The sequence below is a fragment of the Chaetodon auriga genome, chromosome 18 (assembly GCF_051107435.1).
Source record: "Chaetodon auriga isolate fChaAug3 chromosome 18, fChaAug3.hap1, whole genome shotgun sequence".
In the NCBI taxonomy this organism is placed as follows: domain Eukaryota; kingdom Metazoa; phylum Chordata; class Actinopteri; order Chaetodontiformes; family Chaetodontidae; genus Chaetodon; species Chaetodon auriga.
Window position 1 is genome coordinate 5,257,391 of NC_135091.1, and position 19,811 is coordinate 5,277,201.

At 42.3% G+C, this 19,811-nt stretch overlaps 1 protein-coding gene across 4 annotated transcripts in view; it reads left to right on the plus strand.

The window, feature by feature from the left end:
* ryr3 (ryanodine receptor 3) overlaps nucleotides 1-19,811 on the plus strand; it is a 102,039-nt gene that overhangs the window by 45,133 nt on the left and 37,095 nt on the right. For all 4 annotated transcript variants that reach the window (XM_076756220.1, XM_076756222.1, XM_076756218.1 and 1 more), the window contains exons 23-42: nucleotides 706-809; nucleotides 1,362-1,445; nucleotides 2,014-2,173; nucleotides 2,306-2,450; nucleotides 2,876-3,081; nucleotides 3,482-3,656; nucleotides 4,365-4,573; nucleotides 4,793-4,956; nucleotides 5,078-5,126; nucleotides 5,235-5,395; nucleotides 6,456-6,618; nucleotides 7,613-7,699; nucleotides 8,147-8,373; nucleotides 8,518-8,730; nucleotides 9,657-10,266; nucleotides 10,763-10,963; nucleotides 12,976-13,078; nucleotides 13,311-13,445; nucleotides 17,050-17,323; nucleotides 17,526-17,640. In XM_076756220.1, the coding sequence (XP_076612335.1) occupies nucleotides 706-809; nucleotides 1,362-1,445; nucleotides 2,014-2,173; nucleotides 2,306-2,450; nucleotides 2,876-3,081; nucleotides 3,482-3,656; nucleotides 4,365-4,573; nucleotides 4,793-4,956; nucleotides 5,078-5,126; nucleotides 5,235-5,395; nucleotides 6,456-6,618; nucleotides 7,613-7,699; nucleotides 8,147-8,373; nucleotides 8,518-8,730; nucleotides 9,657-10,266; nucleotides 10,763-10,963; nucleotides 12,976-13,078; nucleotides 13,311-13,445; nucleotides 17,050-17,323; nucleotides 17,526-17,640 (3,585 nt within the window). The remainder of the gene's footprint in view (nucleotides 1-705; nucleotides 810-1,361; nucleotides 1,446-2,013; nucleotides 2,174-2,305; nucleotides 2,451-2,875; nucleotides 3,082-3,481; nucleotides 3,657-4,364; nucleotides 4,574-4,792; nucleotides 4,957-5,077; nucleotides 5,127-5,234; nucleotides 5,396-6,455; nucleotides 6,619-7,612; nucleotides 7,700-8,146; nucleotides 8,374-8,517; nucleotides 8,731-9,656; nucleotides 10,267-10,762; nucleotides 10,964-12,975; nucleotides 13,079-13,310; nucleotides 13,446-17,049; nucleotides 17,324-17,525; nucleotides 17,641-19,811) is intronic.

Consider the following 19,811-nt stretch of genomic DNA (forward strand, 5'->3'; position numbering starts at 1 on the left):
GGCCGTTGCCACAGCGGCTGTTTAACAAACTTAATGAGTGTCTCACCTTCCAAGAATGTGACATCCACATTAATTAAGACTGGGAGAAAGCTCCACTCTGGGGGGGTAACCCATGTCTTACACTTTATTTATTATTATTATTAAGGACGGCATTTAGTAACAAGCCTTAAAAAGCTCAAAGGGACACTGCACTGAATTCGAGACAGAAGCATCTTTGGACAAGAAGCAGATACTTGGCAGGCAGGGTGATAATAAAGCTGGGAACAGCTTCATTGTTTAGTGTCAGAGTGCGTGGCCTTACTGTGCATTGCTTATATCTTCTGTGCACATCAGTTCTATTTAACCGTTGTAAGCAGAAGGCTATCAGAGGAAGAGTTACTGGCAGCGTCTTATTGAGTGTGTATTTGTCTCAGTCGACTCCCTCACAGACAGCTGAGCCTCTTTCTCTGAGCTGATTCAGGTTTATTTCTGCTTCATTAAAAAATCAACACCTGAGGCTTGAATTAGTCCAAGAGGAAAACAAACAACAATGCATCTGCCAGCATCCACGGCACTTCAGTGTTTTATTTTTCATCGTTTTTTCCTTTGAGGGGTTTTTGCAGTTGAGTATAGACAAGCTCAAAGACCAAAAGAACAACAAAGAGTCCACATTTGTTTCCGTGACATGAAACATGCACTAATGACACCCGACTGATTTCTCCATAGATTCGTGATGACAACAAGAGACAGCACCCTTGCCTTGTGGATTTCGCCAAGCTGCCTGAAACTGAAAGGAACTACAACCTGCAGATGTCCAGTGAAACTCTTAAGTAAGACTGGGCAGTTTGCTAAAAAAAAATCCAATTACCTATTCATGGAATTGCCTCTGCTCCCAGCTGAATGCTGTGCGAGAGCAGATTAAGGCTCAGATTAAAGCAGTGCTTGTAATGACTTGCATCTCCTGAGTGAATTCCAGTATTGATTTTAAAAAAAAATCTTGGGTCCAAAGCTTATTTGAGCCAACTACTGAGTCATCTCACAGTGAAAACATTTGGCTTGGCTCAATAAAGCGAGCTCCTGTTACAGTGAGCTTCAGTCAGGTGTGCAGTTTGTCATGTATACTGTTGTGTGGTTGTTGTTGTTGTGCCCAGCTGCCATGTATCCAAACAGCCAAACCGGGCTACTAATTTCAGTGTAACTATTGATCTACTGAGATTTATAAGTGTCTAATGAGCTGAGTTAAAAATACAGCAGTCTGTCGATGAATTCTGCTGAAGTAAGGCTGAAACAAATTTATCCAACACAGTGTAATGAGGCTTGAGTATTGATGTCAGTTATGGTCTGTATGTCTCTTTCTGTTTAAATTTCCCTTTCATCCTCAGGACCTTGTTGGCTCTTGGATGCCATGTTGCTCAGGTCAATGTTCACGCTGAGGACGATCTGAAGAAAATTAAACTTCCTAAAGAGTAAGTTTGCAGGTTTCATGTTACATGAAGTGATTCTGTTGGAGTTATGTAGATGCTATAGGATATCAGAATGATTTGATTGGCAGATTTATTGACGCTGACAGCAGCTGTGCACTTTTTAGGAAGAAGACGCTCATTTTGTAATTGTGGGTTTCTGATGGAGGTTATTTTGGTAACAAAGGCTTTTTGTGGCTTATTTTGATTGTATTCTTCACACGCTAAAAGATGGATTCATTATTTCACATCATTTCAGAGCTTTTTCTGTTTGAATTATCTCATCACAAGAATCCCTTGAAAACAGAATAAATACTTTAATTGTTACCTTGGAGCATCTCAGCCTCATGGAAAACACACTGCCAAAGTCGCTGTGGCATTTTTGTTCTTTGCTTTGTGTCTGTTGTGTTCCTTTGTCTTTCGTTCAAGCTGTAGTATTTAATTTGTTATACACTGGTCTTGTAAGATGGAACAACAAAGATGTCATTTTGATATAATTTTCCCCAGTTTGAGTTGGAGCACAAATGTTCATTTAATTGTGTGCTTTTACCTTTTTGTGATGTTGCTTCTTCAGCTACATGATGTCTAATGGTTATAAGCCTGCGCCACTGGAGCTCTCTGACGTGAAACTGACTGCAGGTCAGGAGGTTCTAGTTGATAAACTGGCCGAGAATGCACACAACGTGTGGGCCAAAGACAGAATTAAACAAGGATGGACCTATGGCATCCAGCAGGTAAAAGCCATTATTCTTTCCATTTTCAAAGGAACTGGCAGTGCTCTGGCCTGGTCTTTAAATTTGAGTAGAATTAATAATAAATTATACTCATACTAATACTAGCGTGTGTATTATCCTTGTTTGTGTCAGGATGTGAAGAGCAGGCGTAATCCTCGCCTGGTGCCATATGCTTTACTGGACGAGCGCACTAAGAAATCTAACAGAGACAGTCTGAGAGAGGCCATCAGGACCATGGTTGGATATGGATATGACATCGACCCCCCAGACCAGGAGGGTGAGAACATGTTGTGGACTCAACTGCCACACAGAAACTACAGTCTATTATAATCATCTGCATTCTAGTTAACATTTTAGGAGTGGCAATGTGCAGAATTAAGTCCAAATGCTCCATAATATGTTCACACAGAGTGTGACGCTCCAGCGTCACGTTCATACAGTATGAATGTAGTGTTGAGAGTGGGATATTTTGGCTACTAATTAGGGAAACAGATGACTAAAACTATTCATTCACATGTGCAGCCAGCAGTTATGGACAGAAGCAGCACCGAGTGTTCAGTTTCTTCTGGCATTTTAGCAGTTTCCTTTTTTTAAAGTGAAGTTACCTGATACTTCATCTATATAGTGCCACTTATCAGTTGTTATTTAATGCATCTGTCAAGTTACCAAGCATCAATAGTTCCTGCCTCTGCCGATCCCTAGGCGCCCATGTGGTGGATGATCAGAGCATCGAGACCATCCGCCTTTTCCGTGTGGAGCAGACCTACGCAGTGAAGACAGGAAAGTGGTACTTTGAGTTTGAAGCCCAGACTGGAGGGGATATGAGGGTTGGCTGGGCCAGACCAGGCTGCAGGCCCGATGTGGAACTGGGAGCAGATGACCAGGCTTTCGTCTTCGATGGATACAGGGTAAACCAGCTCTGTTAGGACGTGTTGTACTATTTCACTTCAGCGGCCATCATTTCTTCAGCTGAGTTACAGCTGTGTGGTTGCTAAAAGGGAAGATGTCGAGTGTGGAAACAAGGTATTTGATGGTTTTAAAGGACACGATCACAATTTTGATTTAGTAATTTTGTTGATGGTGCAATACGTACTATGAATTGGTATAATATTGGGACAAATTGATTTTATCCATTAAAATTTGTCAATTTGTTTGCTTCCTCTTTTAACATTTCTTAAATAGAGCATTCAAGATAGCATTGATACGATGTTTTGGCAGCTTTTAAAGTAGGATCACTTTTATCATTATTATTAGCACGATCGTATTACATGTACTGCAAAAACTTAAAGCTTTGTCTTTCTTCTCAAGGGCCGACGTATGCATGCAGGCAGCCGCTACTTTGGAATTCCTTGGAAAAAGGGCGATGTGGTCGGTTGCATGATCAACATGGAGGACAAATCCATGATTTTCACCCTCAACGGAGAGCTCCTGATCACCAACAAGGGCTCTGAGCTTTGCTTCACTGACTTTGAGACAGAGGATGGTGAGTGCTGCATTGTCTCCAGTGAACTTTAGTGTTAATTCATTCATTTATTCTGTGTGTGTTTCCTCCATAGAATCTCAAGAGGGATGACTGGGTTTGTTTGGTGGTTAGTGTGAGGCAAACAAAAACCAAAAACAGTACAAAATGCTAATGATGTTGCAGTTTAATGAGGTCCATTGTGGCATTGGCCAATTACTCTGTAAATGAGCCATCCTTCAGGACAAGACAGGAGAGAGTCTCAGTGGAATAAAGTTAAATGATTAAAATTAATTATTATAGTTGATGTGTAATGGATTCTGCCGTATAGACACTCTGGAAACTGTGTTTACATGTGTGGCAGTTTGAAGGACACTGATCTACACTGTTTTTCAAGGCTAATAAGAATACAGATTTAGTAAAACAGTTTGTGCTGAAGTTAGGTTTAATTATTTGTATTAATAAATAACACATTCCTAATTTGCATATCCTGCAGTTTTTTTTGCCAGGGTTATTAAGTCACCAGACTAATTAAATGGAGTTCTTGAGGGCAGAGAGATGGATCACAGCATTAGTGGTAGTGAGACATTGGAGTTACTTTTTAATTAAATCTGCAAAGAAGGGTTTGCCAACTTTGTTCATGGAGGAACCTTTTCACATTGCAACAAGGGATGACATGACTGAACGATATTTCACACCAAACCCATCGATGTTTCCTTAACCCTCCTCCAGGTTTCATCCCCGTGTGCAGTCTTGGCATGTCTCAGATCGGACGTATGAACCTGGGCAAGGACGCCAGCACTTTTAAGTACTACACCATGTGTGGTCTCCAGGAAGGCTTCGAGCCATTCGCTGTCAACATGAACAGAGAGATCACCATGTGGTTCAGCAAGCGCCTCCCCACCTTTGTCATCGTACCGCAGGACCACATGCATATTGAGGTGAGGAAACATTTTTATTGTTATTGTTGTTCTTAGTGGTGTTGTCTTGTTACCTTTATGGCAGCAGGGATTGTCAGTCACTGGTTATTGAAGCTGCATGTCACAAGCACGTTTCCCATGTTATGCTCTATGCAGTGTAGCTGCAATGAACAGTGCTGCTACTGATGGGCACATTGATGTTGTGTATCCTTCTCTGGATTTGGACTCTTAACTCCTCAGGTGACGAGGATCGATGGAACGGTAGACAGCCCCCCCTGCCTCAAGGTCACCCACAAGACGTTTGGCACGCAGAACAGCAACAATGACATGGTCTACTGTAGACTGAGCATGCCTGTGGAGTTCTACTCTGCAGACAAGTTACTGGAGGAGTCACAGAAACTCAGGTGAGACACTGGAAGAGCAGCGAGGAGCAGAAAAATGTTTTCTGGAACTGTTCTGGTAGCTTTTATTTTCAAGATCGCTTTGTTGCTCCTAAAACCTGAAGCTGTTTTTTGGTCTCTGCAGCCATCCTCCAAAAGAAGATGGCACTGTTGACTATGGAAGCATCACAAGTGTAACTAAACCCACATCGACATTCAGAGATACACACGACGTCTGAAAAATATTGTTATGCTCTTTGTTCACTGAGTGTAACCTATTGCTGCTTTGTGTTTTATGGCAGTACTACCACTCGGTGCGAGTGTTCTCTGGCCAGGACCCTGCATCTGTGTGGGTGGGCTGGGTCACACCGGACTATCATTACCATAGCAAGAACTTCAACCTCAGCAAGACGCGAACAGTCACTGTCACCCTGGGAGATGAGAGGGGCCGCGTCCATGAGAGGCAAGCTCCTGCTTTTTTAATATATTCTGTAATTTGTAGGATATCTTGAGACCCTGGGAGGTGTGCTGTAGGCAGGGAGACTCAGCCAGTTTGCTGTGCCATCTAACAGTAATTTATAGTAATTTAGCAAGGCTCATTCAGTATTGTTTAAGGGTCGGTGTGTGAATCCTGTTCTGGACAGAGACCCTAAGGACACTGACTGAAATGTATTTTCAGAAGTTCATTTCCTTGTGATGCTCTTGTTTTCTTACACTACCTTCTCCACTCCCTTGCATCACTTCTTGCTTTCCCACTACAGCACCTCTCATTTTCTTAGCCCACTTAAGGCCAAGTTCAAAGTAAAATTCATTAAGTCGATCCATTAAAGTAGGATAGGTCGGTGTGCTGCAAGAGAATGTAAGAAGCTGAAAAATGTATTGATGGGAGTGAGATAGTGTGGGAATACGGGAAACAGCAGAAGTATTTTGGACATTTACTTCAATAGTCTTTCACAGCTGAATGGTTTCCTCTTTGATTATAAAACTCTTCAAGTTTCTCTCTTTTATTCTTGTGACTTCCTTAAAGCAAAAATCAGTCATCCTGTGAACACACTTCACATTACACGTTAGGTGAGATGTTCATTACAGACTTCATTTGCAGTGTTTTAGTTTAGTTTATTTATTTGACTTTAAAAGAAGGGCAAACACAATACCTACATCATCATCATTAAAGTCATAAAACATTTCCTATACATTACTTTTGAACAGTGTGGTAAGCTTACAACTCCAGATTTCCCGTAAACTATAATTTGACCTTGGAATGGCACAAAGCAGACGTATTGACTGACTTTTATCATCCTTTTTCAGTGTTCAGGGGAGTAAATGGGGACAAGAGCTTCTGTGTGTAACAGAATGAATGTGAATGAGATAAAAGTCACGAGTCAACACAGATCGATAAAAGTGCCACTTAATGAAAAGATACTGTGTACAATTTACTTGTTTTTCAGTCAGCTTTGCCGTCCTATGCGTATTCACGTTCACATAGTTATGCATGCTAAGCTCATTTTCTCCTCTTGCCGCAGTGTCCAGAGGAGTAACTGCTACATGGTGTGCGGGGCGGACGCAGTCGGCCCGTCTTCCGGCGGCCGCACCAACTCTGACCTAGAGATTGGCTGCCTGATCGACCTGGCCTCTGGCCTCGTCTCTTTCACTGCTAACGGCAAGGAGCTGTCCACAACATATCAGGTAAATAAGAATAATAGCACAGTAGTGGCACATCGAGGACTAACGCACAAGGACAGTCTGCCTCGTAAACATCATTATGTGCATCTCATTATTTCTTCCTCCTGTGGTAAACACACAGTATTTTGGGTTACTGCTCCTCAAAAGTTGGCTCCATAACCATTCCATTCAGAGGCTGAGAACTTTTGAGTTATAGATAAATATAATAAATCTTCAGGATGATGGCCCTCAGACGTATTTGTATTGCCTGCACACACTCAAAAGAGCTCCCCCTCTATCTTCCCTTCAGGTAACGTAAACAAATTTGCACTGCAGTAAATTAGACCTGCAGAAAGGCAGTTAGGAAATTATACAGCCGAATTCTCATCTGTTTTCAATAGCAGAGTCTTAACAAAGACAGACATCTGCTCAGTAACCCTCGTCCCGCCTCGCTGATCTCAGGTTTTTAACACATCATATTGAATACCTGACTAGACATCGAAACGATGCCTTGAGAAGCTTTCATCACTCAAGCCTTGTTCTCATCTTTATCGCGGTTATTGTCTCCTCTTTTTTTTTTCATTTTTTTGAATCCTCGATTTGGTAGTGAATTGGCATAAAAGGGGAAGCTTTCTGAGGGAATCAGAGGGCTTTTAACCTGATGAAAAGCTTATTGTCCTGTTCCGACTTCAGAGCTGTGGCCGGTTTTCCTTTCTCTTTGTATTCATCTTTTGTGTGTGATGGCTGTCATCAATACACCAACTGACACTCACTGAGCTGATTTATAACAGCAGCTAATCCGCCGGTTTTAGAGGTTAAAAGCCTTCTGACATTTGTTTAATTTGCCACCAGAACAGACGCTAGAAGAGTACAATAAGAATTATCTATGGTGTTAGATTCCACTAAGGGTTTAGTTCAGGACAGACTGATTATTCATCTCCATCACGCAGTGTTGCAGCACTTTTGTTTCATTTCATCCTATCTATAATGCCGACGACTGAGCTTTGTTTATTTTTAGGTGGAGCCAAATACCAAGTTGTTCCCAGCTGTGTTCGTACGCCCCACCAGTGCAAACCTCTTCCAGATGGAATTTGTCAAGATCAAGGTTTGTCCCTTTTCAGATCTAACAATAGACAATGTTAGAACATGATGTGCTGAGTAATAGTGGATGTTGGTACTGCCAGGACAAATAGACAGTTTGCTCATTAATTAGTAACATAGTACACCTAACCTCATTCACAGTAACCGAGTATTAAGCTCTATCTGCACTTGAAGTAGTTGTAGTTTGAATGGAGCTATGGTAAAAACACATGTTTCTATACATACACACTACTTTGGATGATCTAAAGATAAACATTGTGGGTGGAATATAAATGAAGTGAAGCTTGTCTTTGTTTTGCTTAAGTATTCCTCAGGCATCACACATTTAAATCACACATAATGTGTTCAGAATCAAAATGTTTATTCAACAAAGTGTAATATTAGAACCAAAAACACCTCATTAGTTAAAATCGTTTCCCTTCAGTGAGTATTATCTTTCCTCTTTTCCAAGGATGCAATGCCGCTCTCGTCTGCCATATTTAAGAGCGAGCACAGGAACCCAGTGCCGCAGTGCCCGCCACGACTGGACGTGCAGACCATCGTGGCCGTGCTGTGGAGCCGGATGCCGAACACCTTCCTCAATGTGGAGACTGCCCGGGTCAGCGAGAGGCACGGCTGGGTGGTCCAGTGTCTGGAACCGCTGCAGATGATGGCCGTACATATACCTGAGGAGAACAGGTCTGCAACAAGGACACAGCCTTGAAGCATGTCCTGTAAACCCCATCAGCCGCAGTGAATAGCTTGTTTGCCACCTCGCACAGCTGCTATGTAAATGACCTCCCTGGACCTCCATCGCCTCATTCTTTTCCTGCTTTCTTCTAGGTGTTTGGACATCCTGGAGTTATCTGAGCATGAAGACCTGAGAAAGTTCCACTACCACACACTGAAGCTGTTCTGTGCCCTCTGCGCTCTGGGAAACACCCGCGTCGCTCACGCGCTCTGCAGCCACTTGGACCAATCACAGCTCCTCTACACCATAGACAACCAGTACCTCTCTGGCATGCTGAGAGAGGGCTTCTACAATGTCCTGATCAGGTGTGAAAGTTGCAGTCGGTTTTAAATGTAACAGTCAGATGATTACTTTCTTATTAAAATCGGTGCTTTTGTTTTAAATTGATTTTTCAACGGTCTTTGCTTTCAAGCAGTTAGGGAAATTGCCTTTTTTTCTTCATCTGATATGGAGAGCAAATTGAATTGAGAAATATAATGAATGCTGCTGTCAATTATACAAAATGAAAGTGTGTTACAGTGCTGCAGTGTTCAGATATAACAACCCCAACTTTGGTGAATGGAGAAGAAAACAGTTGGCAATGTTTTTACTAATCAGAGAATCCAATGACGATCAATGATAACTTGATAACAGCTCCAGCAGCATTAACTGTTAAAGTGATGGAGCAGCACACAAGACCATAAAGTAAATTTGTCATAACCGATCACAATAATGCTCCTGTGATGTATTTGTATCGCCTGCATACATCCAGTGTGATTTCTTTTCTCACATAACGTCAATAAATTCTCAGCTGAACCACACAGATGGACAAAATTACATACATTATGTATGTCACCTGCTATTTTGAAGGCATGGTGCTTAACTCCATTATCACTGAAAATGCAATTTCAAGTGTACCGAATTGGGTGAAGGCATCCCTGTGGGTGGGGGTTTTGTTTCTAAACTTTGAGTATGGGCCACAAGGAATTGAAGAGCTCTCCTCTCTCCTCTCAGCAGCTAGTCTGGTAATTGCTGAGTCATTGGTATTGATCAACAACTCTGTCACCTCCCACAGATATATTATGGTAATTCTGTGCTGTGGGGCTGAAGAAAATCTTACCAGTTGCACATTTATACCACTCAGGGAAAGATATTTTTAAACCTAGGCCGAGAATGGTTATTTCCTGCTAAGTATAATGGCCAAAGCCTCCAGGTGTGCCATGATTGGGCTGATTCTTCTTCTCATTGCCAGCATTCATCTTGAGACAGCAAAGGAGGCTCGCCTAATGATGAACAATGAGTTCATCATCCCTGTGACGGACGAGACTCGCTCCATCAAGCTGTTCCCTGATGAGTCCAAGCGGCACTCGCTGCCTGGCGTGGGCCTGAGCACCTCCCTCAAACCTCGGGTCAACTTCTCCCCCGTCGGCATCATCAGCACAAAGCGCCACCAGTACGTCTACAGCCCCCAGATCCCGCTAGGAACCCTGAAGGAGAAAGCCATCAGCATGCTCTCTGAGGCCGTGCAGGGCGGAGGCATACATATCCGAGACCCGGTAGGCGGCAGCGTGGAGTACCAGTTCGTCCCCATCCTGAAGCTGATCGGAACGCTGTTGATCATGGGAGTCCTAACCAGTGAGGAGGTGAGGCTGATTCTCCTCCTGATCGACCCCAATGTGTTCGGAGAGGCCAAGGAGGGCGAGGAGGCCAAGGGGGATGAGGTGGCTGTGGCCAGGGAGAAGGAGGATGTGAGCAAGAACGAGGAGAAGGCTGTGGAGGCGGGAGAGGAGGAGACGAAGGAGAGTAAGCCGCTGGTTAAAGGTCTGCTGGAGAAGTCGCTGCCTGAGTCTGTCAAACGCCAGGTGAGGAGGACGATCATGAAAACATGCACACACATTTCAGCTGCTGAAGCTGTTGTATAACACTTTAAGTCTATCTAACCTGCCAAGGTGTTAATTAAAATTTAATTTTCCTCCTCTTATTTGCCTTCACCCGATTTGGTACACTAAATCCTCATTTGTCAGCAGTTCAGAGCTTTTATGATTTATCTTTTACAGAGAAGTGCCTGCATGAGTGCAAATGAAGGCGGTGGTTGAATACTAATGTTGCTATCAATGACAAAAAGTTCACAATGCAGTTAAGATTCAGACTAAAACACAGCTTTAATCTCTGCATTGTGGAGATGGAGCCAGCTAATATCTTGATAAAAGGGTTGTGTTTAGTGAAAGTCAGTCAGTTGATATGAAAGTGATCTTAGTCAAAAACCACATCTAACAATACAGACAGAGTTCTACGTCTAAATTTTAACTAGATCTCTGTTCCTGCTGCATTCATTCCATGTGTCTCTGTTCTCTCCAGATGTGTGAGCTGCTGCACTACTTCTGCGACTGTGAGCTGAAGCACCGCATCGAGGCCATCGTCTCCTTCTCCGACAGCTTCGTGTCCAAGCTGCAGTTCAACCAGAAGTTCCGCTACAACGAGCTGATGCTGGCGCTCAACATGTCCGCCGCCGTCACTGCCAAGAAGACTAAAGAGTTTCGTTCTCCCCCACAGGAGCAGGTACGATACCGGAGCGGACCAAACAGCGAATGAGAGCGTTTACATCCTGCGTGAGATGTAATTTATGCCCAAGGTTGTTTGAGGTATTATACTGGAACAAAGCCCCAGATCACTGAGCCTTGGGGTAAAAAAAATCAATGACCAGGGCTTCTGTAGTTTTCTGAGTGCCTTTTATTTTTGGCTCTGTCATAACTTTATTTTCAGCTGGTACTCCCAAAGGATAAATTGGGCCATATGTGAAGCTAAATTGAACTTGGAGTGAGTTGACTGCATTGAGAGTTAAACGTCTGGCATTTATGAGTAGAAGATTATTATTAGCCCCAACGGGGAGATTTGCATTGTACTGTGTCCAATTTTTCAAAATTTCAAGCAAGTTTATAACTCAGGATATATTGTGAAAAACTGCAGCAAGAGCTTCAGTTCACTAACTTCAAGGTCGAGATTGAAGTTGCTTGCAAGGTTAAGTTTAGGTTGTTCAATAAAACAGAATAGAAAAACACAAAATCAAGCCTGCTACATGTATAAAAATACCTGTTTGACCAGGCCATAGATGCTGCTGGGGATCCTACATCAAAGCAGCGGACACAGCAGTTTGTGCTATGTGAAGCTTTCAGATCAAAATATCCCCCCTGAGGGATTATTCACTCTCACAACAGATGTTGAAGCTATCGGCCTTTTTAACTTCTGAGAGGTCAGATGAGGTTTGGTTTCCATCAGGGTGATGGTCAGTCCAGGGTCTGACTGGACTGTCTAACTCTTTTCTTTATTGTTTGGGTCCTCATTAGTTGTTACTCTAGTACCAGCTACTCTCCATAAGGTCTAGAAGTGGGACTGAATTGTATCGGTCCAGTGCTGTTGTTATGATGTGTGTATACACTGTAAATCATAGTTTATGTAATCATAAACCAGACATACAGGGGAATGGCTGGCTCAATTCGAATTATCATCAAACCGTTTGGTGGTTTAAACACTTCAATGGATTCCTCTGATCTCCTTTTTAAAAACCCTGTTTGGTTTCCTGCTTTCTACTGTTTTTGAAATATCAAAAGCATAGAAAGAAGCAGTTGCTTTCAGTGTTTTTCAGTTCAGTGTGTAATAACTGCGTCAGCACACTGAAGCGCCAGGGGCTCAGATCTTTGTAGCTAATGAGAAGGCCCCATTAAACATCTGTTTCTCTTTCACTGTGTCTCAGAGCCAGAGTAGGGAGGAAGAGAGGGATACATTATTCTTCCTGTCCAGTAGCCAGAAACTCCAGCGTTTTCTTTTCCGGCTTGTGTTCAGATGGCTTGCTTCGTGCATACAACACAGCAGCGAGCTCAAAGTTTAGATCTGCAGCGCTGCGAAGCCTTTCTCTTTTCAGAATGTTTAAGTGCGCTTCCTCTGATCTGCAAAGCCCTGCAGATAAGCACAGCCCCACAGCTACACTCTGATCCCTGAAAAGTAAATAAGTGTGGTGGTCAGCAGCAGGTGTATACTGTAGGCAGCATTCTCCAAGATTGCTGTATGTTCCTCCCATGGTTTATTAAAAAGCTCTGCCAGAAATAGACCAGAATAGCTTAAACTGGACCCTGCATTTTCTTAGCCTGGGGAAGCGTCTCGTATATTTAGTCTGCTTTATAGTTAGCTTGTAACATACAGCGAACTCAGCAGTTTTATAGCTATTACGAATGCTTCATCATTAAAGCCATTTCTAAGTTATAGTATGATTAAGATTTACTTCAGATGTTTTGATTTCACTTGTCAGACTATTTCTGTCTGCATTGATCGGACAGATCTGAAAAGCCCCTGTGAGCACTCACTGCATAAGCCTACATGAGAGTGTCTCAGAATAATAATGGTGCTGTCCTCTCTGTATGCTCTCCTGTTTTATTCGTTCTTTCACATGCTTCTGTGGTTGTTTGCTTATTTCTCCTTCCCTCTCCTCGTACCTCTTTCTTTCTAAAAATATTTTTTTGTATTCCCTTCCCCACCCTCCGCTCTTCTAACGTTATTGTTGTGTTTGTTTCCTTCAGATCAACATCCTGCTGAACTTCAGTGCAGGGGAGGACTGCCCCTGTCCCGAGGAGATCCAGGATGAACTCAACTCCTTCCATGAAGAACTGCGACTGCACTGTGGTAGAGTCCAACTGCTCCCTCAGTTCTATTACAAATATTGTTGATGTTTGTACTTTGTTCGAGTCTCTGTCAAGGTATTTTCTCATACAAGCGTTCCAACAACATATTGGTATCTTGACACGCTACACTTAGCTTCACATAGCTGCACTTGAAGGAGAGTACCCCCAATTTCGTGCACATTCAAGCACTTGATACAAACTATTTCTTACAGAAATGTGATTCCCCCTTGCAGGAATTCCCGTGGAGGAGGAAGAGGAAGAGCAGGACACTTCGATAAAAGGCCGACTCCTTGCTTTACTGTACAAAATCAAAGGTCCACCTCAGAAGACAGAGGAGGAACCTGCAGAGAAGGAACAGGCTGCCCCCAGTGAGTAACTGTGTACAGCAAGAAGGAAAAAGACGTAATAATGCAAAGCTGGCGACAAAGTCACCAAATTCAGGATCAGATGCACAGAAAAAAAAATCGTTGAAGTAGACACAGATGTATCAATCATAAATGATAGAGAACACAAGACACGGTCCGGAGTTCAACAGGTTCTCTGCTTCAGTCCTGTGTTGTGGTTTCAGTATTCGTTTTTGCTGCCCTTTGCTGAAAGCGTGCTTGTGTTCTGTTTCAAATAATAGAAGACTAATGGACAGCCACAGCAAGGCTCGGCTATAAATTTTAATGCCTCACTCCAGCCTCCCACACCTAGCCTGCATTATTGAAAAGTTTCATAAGTGGACAGATGATGTGACTCAAGGTGATTCTGATATATCCGTGTACCCTTTCTACATCATATTAAAATCATATTATGCGTCTCAGTGTATGATCCCAATAACACCAAAATCAGGATTATTGTAGGATTATTTTGTCAGTGATGAACTTGCTGGATAAGGCACACACCGCGCCATCTTCAGAAAAAGAACTGGAGTAAATGACAGCTTCGATATTTTAGGAGTTTGCAATTACCAGTATAGCAAATGCATTTGGGGGCAGTTATGAAACTTAAACGTTTTTTAATAAATGACACCATCCTGACTGTGTGTAGATTAGCTTCCACACAGGGTAGTTTTTTTGTATTTGGGATGACTCCCATGTGAGTCGCTGTTTGAGACGATGCAGAGCAGATGTGAATCTGCGAGACATTCACCTTCAGGGCAGCTGGCTCCCTCCCTCCCTCTCTCTCTCTCTCTCTCTCTCTCTCTCTCTCTCTCTCTCTCTCTCTCTCTCTGTCTCTCTGTCTCTCTCTCCCTCTCTCTCTCTCTCTCTCTCTTCCTCTCTCTCTTCCTCTCTCCCTCTCTCTTTGTCTCTGTCTCGTCTCTCATTATCATTCTGCGTGAAACTGACCCTTTGTTTGCTACAGATGTTTGGCTGTTTGACTTAAACACTCAAAGTTCAGCGATAGCTTTGGAATAATAATGTTATCATTCAGGCAGGTGCAGCGTTTAGCTGCAGCCTCTACATTTATCTCTACAAGTCACAGAGTTCTTCTGTAGTTGTGCTCTGTTTTATTGTTGCTTCTCTGAGAGATTAAAGTTTGATGAGACCTTAAAATGAAATTTGAAAGGATCACCCAGACCACTTTTTAAAAGCCAAATAGAACCAAACCTCCACTCCTGGGCTACAGTTCAGTTTTTATCTATGTCTATAAATCTATCTCTTATTTTGTGCTTTGCTATAAATGTGGATGAAACGGGTTAGACCCATGTTATTCCGTTCCTTAATGAAAAAGGTTTTCAAGGTGATTGGGGAACAGAACCCTGAACTTTCTCAACAGTCCTTGGAAACAATTTCAGCCATTTCTCTCCAAGGAACTCTCTCTGGAGACAAAAGTTTGAAGGACAAGCAATTACACCCTAACCTTCTGTAAGTCAACTTACTGCGGAAGGAAAAAGGTTTAGTGTAGTAGGAGCTACTCTCGTTGCTGCATTTTGCTTTAAAAAAAAATCAATCATTATCGTTTAATCCCAATAGTTTAGAGCTCAGTGATGAGTGAGTGTTGACAGTGTTGTCAAGTCTTTTTGAGGCAGGGCAGCGCAGGAGTATTAGTGATTGTGTTTTCCATGAATGGAAAGAGGCTCGGATTAGAGACCAATACAAATACTTAGCTTGTTAACACGCTTAGAGAGTGAATGTAGGTAGAGCGCTCCAGATTTACAGTCATATTATACATGCAGCATCCAAAAATCCCAGATCAGTATGTGAAAAACCACCTGCTTGCTGACAAACACTAAAATAAGTGTTTTCTCTTAGTTAATTTACTGTATTCATGCTTTGTTTAACAGTGAAAGAGTCGATGACAGACTGTACTCGCAGACTTAAGGTGTCATGCCAGTTGGATATTATTTCAGAGTACACTGTTAATTGATCTGCAAACATCGCCTCATGTACTGTGTAAATGTCAACATCATCAGCGTCCATGAAGACATAAAGTTTATGGCAAAGTCATCTGGTCATATTACACAAGCAGCACCATAACCCAGCCTATAGAGTTACATCTGATCTAGGTATTCCTCTGACATAATTAAAGAAATATGTACACAGTCGCACTTCTGCCTGACTGTATCTGTGAACAAAGCTCTTTTTGCTGTTTCTTCCTGGATCTCACCAAATGTTTTGATTTACTCTGCCACCTTTTTACTCTTGTCATGCCCCTCGAGCTCCTTACTGCACGCTCTTCATGTGGATGACAGATTTTAGCTTCCTCCACCTTTCACACATATTACAGCGTTTCTGATTGTACTATTTGCTGAATGTAAATGTCATAATCACAGAGCTGCTGACAGCCAACGAGCTGCCCTGAGGCTTCTGATCAAATCATCCAAGATGAGAGCAGCAAAACCCTGTATGATGTTTTAAACTCTGCGCTGAGAGTGTCTGCTGTATTATGACTTGACTTTGACTTGATAACGGTTACTTTTCACCTCTGAACAGGTAACAGAATACACATACACACTTTACCGAGTTAATTGTACATGGCTAATGAAGTATTGTATGTTACCTTGAAGGTTTTGTCAGAAACTTGAACACTGAAACACTGAAATAGCAGAATAACAGGAAGTTGTACCAAAAAGCTTCAGCTGGTATTGCTGCTGAACTGTGGGATGCATTATATTTTTTCCTATTTAGAATAAGCTACAATAGGGTGAATCATTGTTTGATTCACCTGTAGCAGAGCTGGCCTCAGCATTTTGCTGTCATGCACAAAAATAATATATTTTCCGGTTTCTAGACAAGTAAAAACCGCCTACTGTAGTGTTTGAGTCGAGAAGCTGTTGTTCCACACAGTAACTCCATAGCCACAGGTTTTACCTCTTTACTGTCCACTGAAATTATGTTCCCCCTAGAAAACACATAACGTGTCGCTCTGTAACTGCTGGATGTGTGAATAAGCAACTGTTCACCATCGACTTAGAAAGTGACGATAAGTCCGTATTGTGTTCACAATTTGATTCTGCTGCCCCCAAGTGACGACGAAAAATCAGTTATCGCAGGTTTAATCAACCTGACTGGCTGTTTTATACCAACAGATATGAAGAGGGATGTGAAAGACATCAGATTCGCGAGTTGTGGTTGATTCACACAGAGCACCAGATGCTGATTAAGAGACAGTTTGTGTTTCAATCTTAACTTTTGGTTCTCGTCTTCGTCTGGATGAAGATTTTCTTCCAGTGTTTATCAGATAAAGAAATTATCTTTCCAGTATGTCGCTGTGGATTCACTCGTCTCTATCAGATGTGTCTGTTTGGCAGGATTAAAAGTAACAAATATGATTTTAAAGTTATTACAAACCAGAATTGGATCCAGTGGCAGCACAACAGCTCTTTCTTTGCTGCCTATATTGCTGCATTCTGTAGAAGTTGAAACCAACAGCTGTAATACGCACAGGAGGACCCTGTTGAGTTTAGAGTGGTGGCACCATTAGCACTATTTTAACTATCTGTGTACCATCATTCACTGTGTGGATGTTGAATTCTCACTTCTCCAGCCAACCTGAAGGAGCTGATCTCCCAGACCATAACCACCTGGGCTCAGGAGTCTCACATCCAGGACCCAGAGCTGGTCAGAGTGATGTTCAGCCTGCTAAGGAGGCAGTATGACGGCATCGGAGAGCTGCTCCGAGCCATGAAGAAATCCTACACCATCAGTGCCGCCTCCGTGCAGGATGCGATTAACCTGTTGGTGTCTCTGGGTCAAATCAGGTCTCTGCTGTCAGTACGCATGGGCAAGGAAGAGGAGAAACTCATGATTGATGGACTCGGGTAAGAACGTTTGTCACCATAAACGCAGTGACGTCGAGATAATAGACTCTCCTATACAATTGTTCCTCCCTGCATGTTGTTCCTTAGATAGGTTTCCGTAATCAGGCAGTATTTCAAATGTGCTTTGTTTTGCCCCAAAAAGAAGGGACGCACAATACATCATAACCTTATAAGCTTCACACATCACCCGCCTGTGTTCCAGAGACATCATGAACAACAAGGTTTTCTACCAACACCCCAACTTAATGAGAGTGCTGGGCATGCACGAGACCGTCATGGAGGTCATGGTCAACGTGCTGGGAGGAGACAAGTCACAGGTACGAAGGCATGACCTTCAGAGTTAGAGCTATGACTTTCTGTATTAGCTGTGGTCAGTACAACCCGCTGCTGTCATGTAAAGTCAAGGTCCACTTACTTTACATACTTACTGTCCATGCTGATGTAAAAGTTCAAAAGTTTTAAGTGAATTTAACCCTTGCCAATGTCAAACTTTAGTGTGTTTACAAGAAAGGTCCACTGGACACCTTTTAAGGAACAGTTCCAATATATGTTCTTGGACCATAATTTCCTCCCCTCAAAAAAATCCTACTCCCAAGTTAGTAAAATCTGATGACCGGAGAAGTGTCAGGGTGTAATCATACAGTATTCAACATCACTGAAATCTTACTTTCAGACAAATCTGTCACTTTGAAATCACTAGAAGTCAGATTTGCTTAATTTTAACCATTCTTTAGATGTGAGGATCATGGACACACACGTTTCAGTTTCTGATTTAGATCCACTGAGAACATTTAGAATTGATTTTAAGGTACACGAAGACCTCAAGGGGCTAGGACCCAGAACGCTTTGGACTATTTGATTGAAAAGCTTTGACAGAGGCTTTTTATGCTTAATAGGTTGTTTACTGATCTCACGAAAACAAATTTAATCCTAAGAAGATGAAGTAAGCCAAGAACAACAACTTAATACCCAAAAAAACCACAGGGGTAATGGAGAGGGCAGAGGAGTAAACTAGGCCTGTGAGGGCATGAGAGGGGTAAGAAGGAGGCCTCTCAATCCTGTCCTTTTTGGGCAGTGCTGACAGAAGCTGGAAGAGACGGTTGTGATTTAATGCCGCGGCCGGTGCCAAGCATGAATTGAACCTCAGACATAAAGACCTCAGGGAAACATTCAGGCCTTCACATTTGACTCTGGTAGTCTGATCACGCAGCCTCAGACATAAATTCCAGACCAGTTTACTGCCACTTGATATGTGCCCTTCACTTACTGTGGCCATATAAAGTGGCAGCACCACAGCTTGTAAGTGTTGATCAGGTTTGCAATATTTTCTCCTTGATTATTTCAGGTGTTTTTAAGCCACAGCATAGTTTAACTTTGTACCATGATTTTAGTTGAGGAATGGATTTTCTAGTCGTGTCCTTGCAAAATCAAGAACAACAATTCTGTAATATATAATTAAACCTGCAGTGTGTAACTTTTGTCTCCCCCCTCTGGCAATAAGAGTAATTACACAAACACTGTCTGAGTCCACAGGCTCTGCCTTAGCCTCTGTAGCTCCTTGTCTGTACCTGTGCCTTCTCTGTCACTACGGTTGCCCCCCCCCCCCCCCTTCAATCATCTCTGGTTGACATGAAACACATTTTAAAATCTGGTCTGCTATGAAATACAGACAGATTTATCCTCGTGTGACAGACTTTAATTTATTTGTGAAAATCCAGCACCCCGCTTTAATGTTAACACACTTTAAAATAACAACTTTTTAAAATAGGTTCTGTAGTTTCAACCCAGTAATTAAATCTTAATTCCCATTTGTACACAGCATTACCACACAGACAGCATTAGTATTGAGTAACTTTTTATGAGGCTTAAACACATTAAAAAAAAATGTGAAATTGTCTTGGCTGCCAGAAAAAAAACTATGATGCGTTTGCTTTTAGAAGTGGAGACATTTGGCAGCATTGAAAATTTAAGAGTTAGGACAACTTGTGTGGTGTTTGTGTGTGTGTGTTCTGTGCTGTGCTTACTTACAGAGTGTAATTTGCCAGAGGTAAGATGAGGATTCCCCTCCCTGTGGTATCTATTCATTCTTCTGGCAATTTACTTTCATCTCCGCTGAGGAAAAAAATTACTTTGCTCTTAGATTTACGCTCAGCCTGAACCTTAGACTGAACCCATGCCAGAACTTACAAAAATAAGGATTACACAGAGGTAACAGCATTATATGCAAAGGCACTTGAAAGTGAAATGATTTTCCAGTTGTGTTCTGAACAGAAAATGAATTTTATTTATTGACGACACTTCTGTGCCTTTATCAGAGCCAAACGTATACGACTCTGCATCCTCCAGACGTATCAAAATAGATAAAAATCCACCTGCGCTGGGGAAAGGTTAGATATCATCTTCAAAAATGTTTTCTTGTCTCTCCTAACAACGTCAGCTTGGGTCATGCGGAGAATATTTCTTCTCCAAAATATATTTCTATTTATTT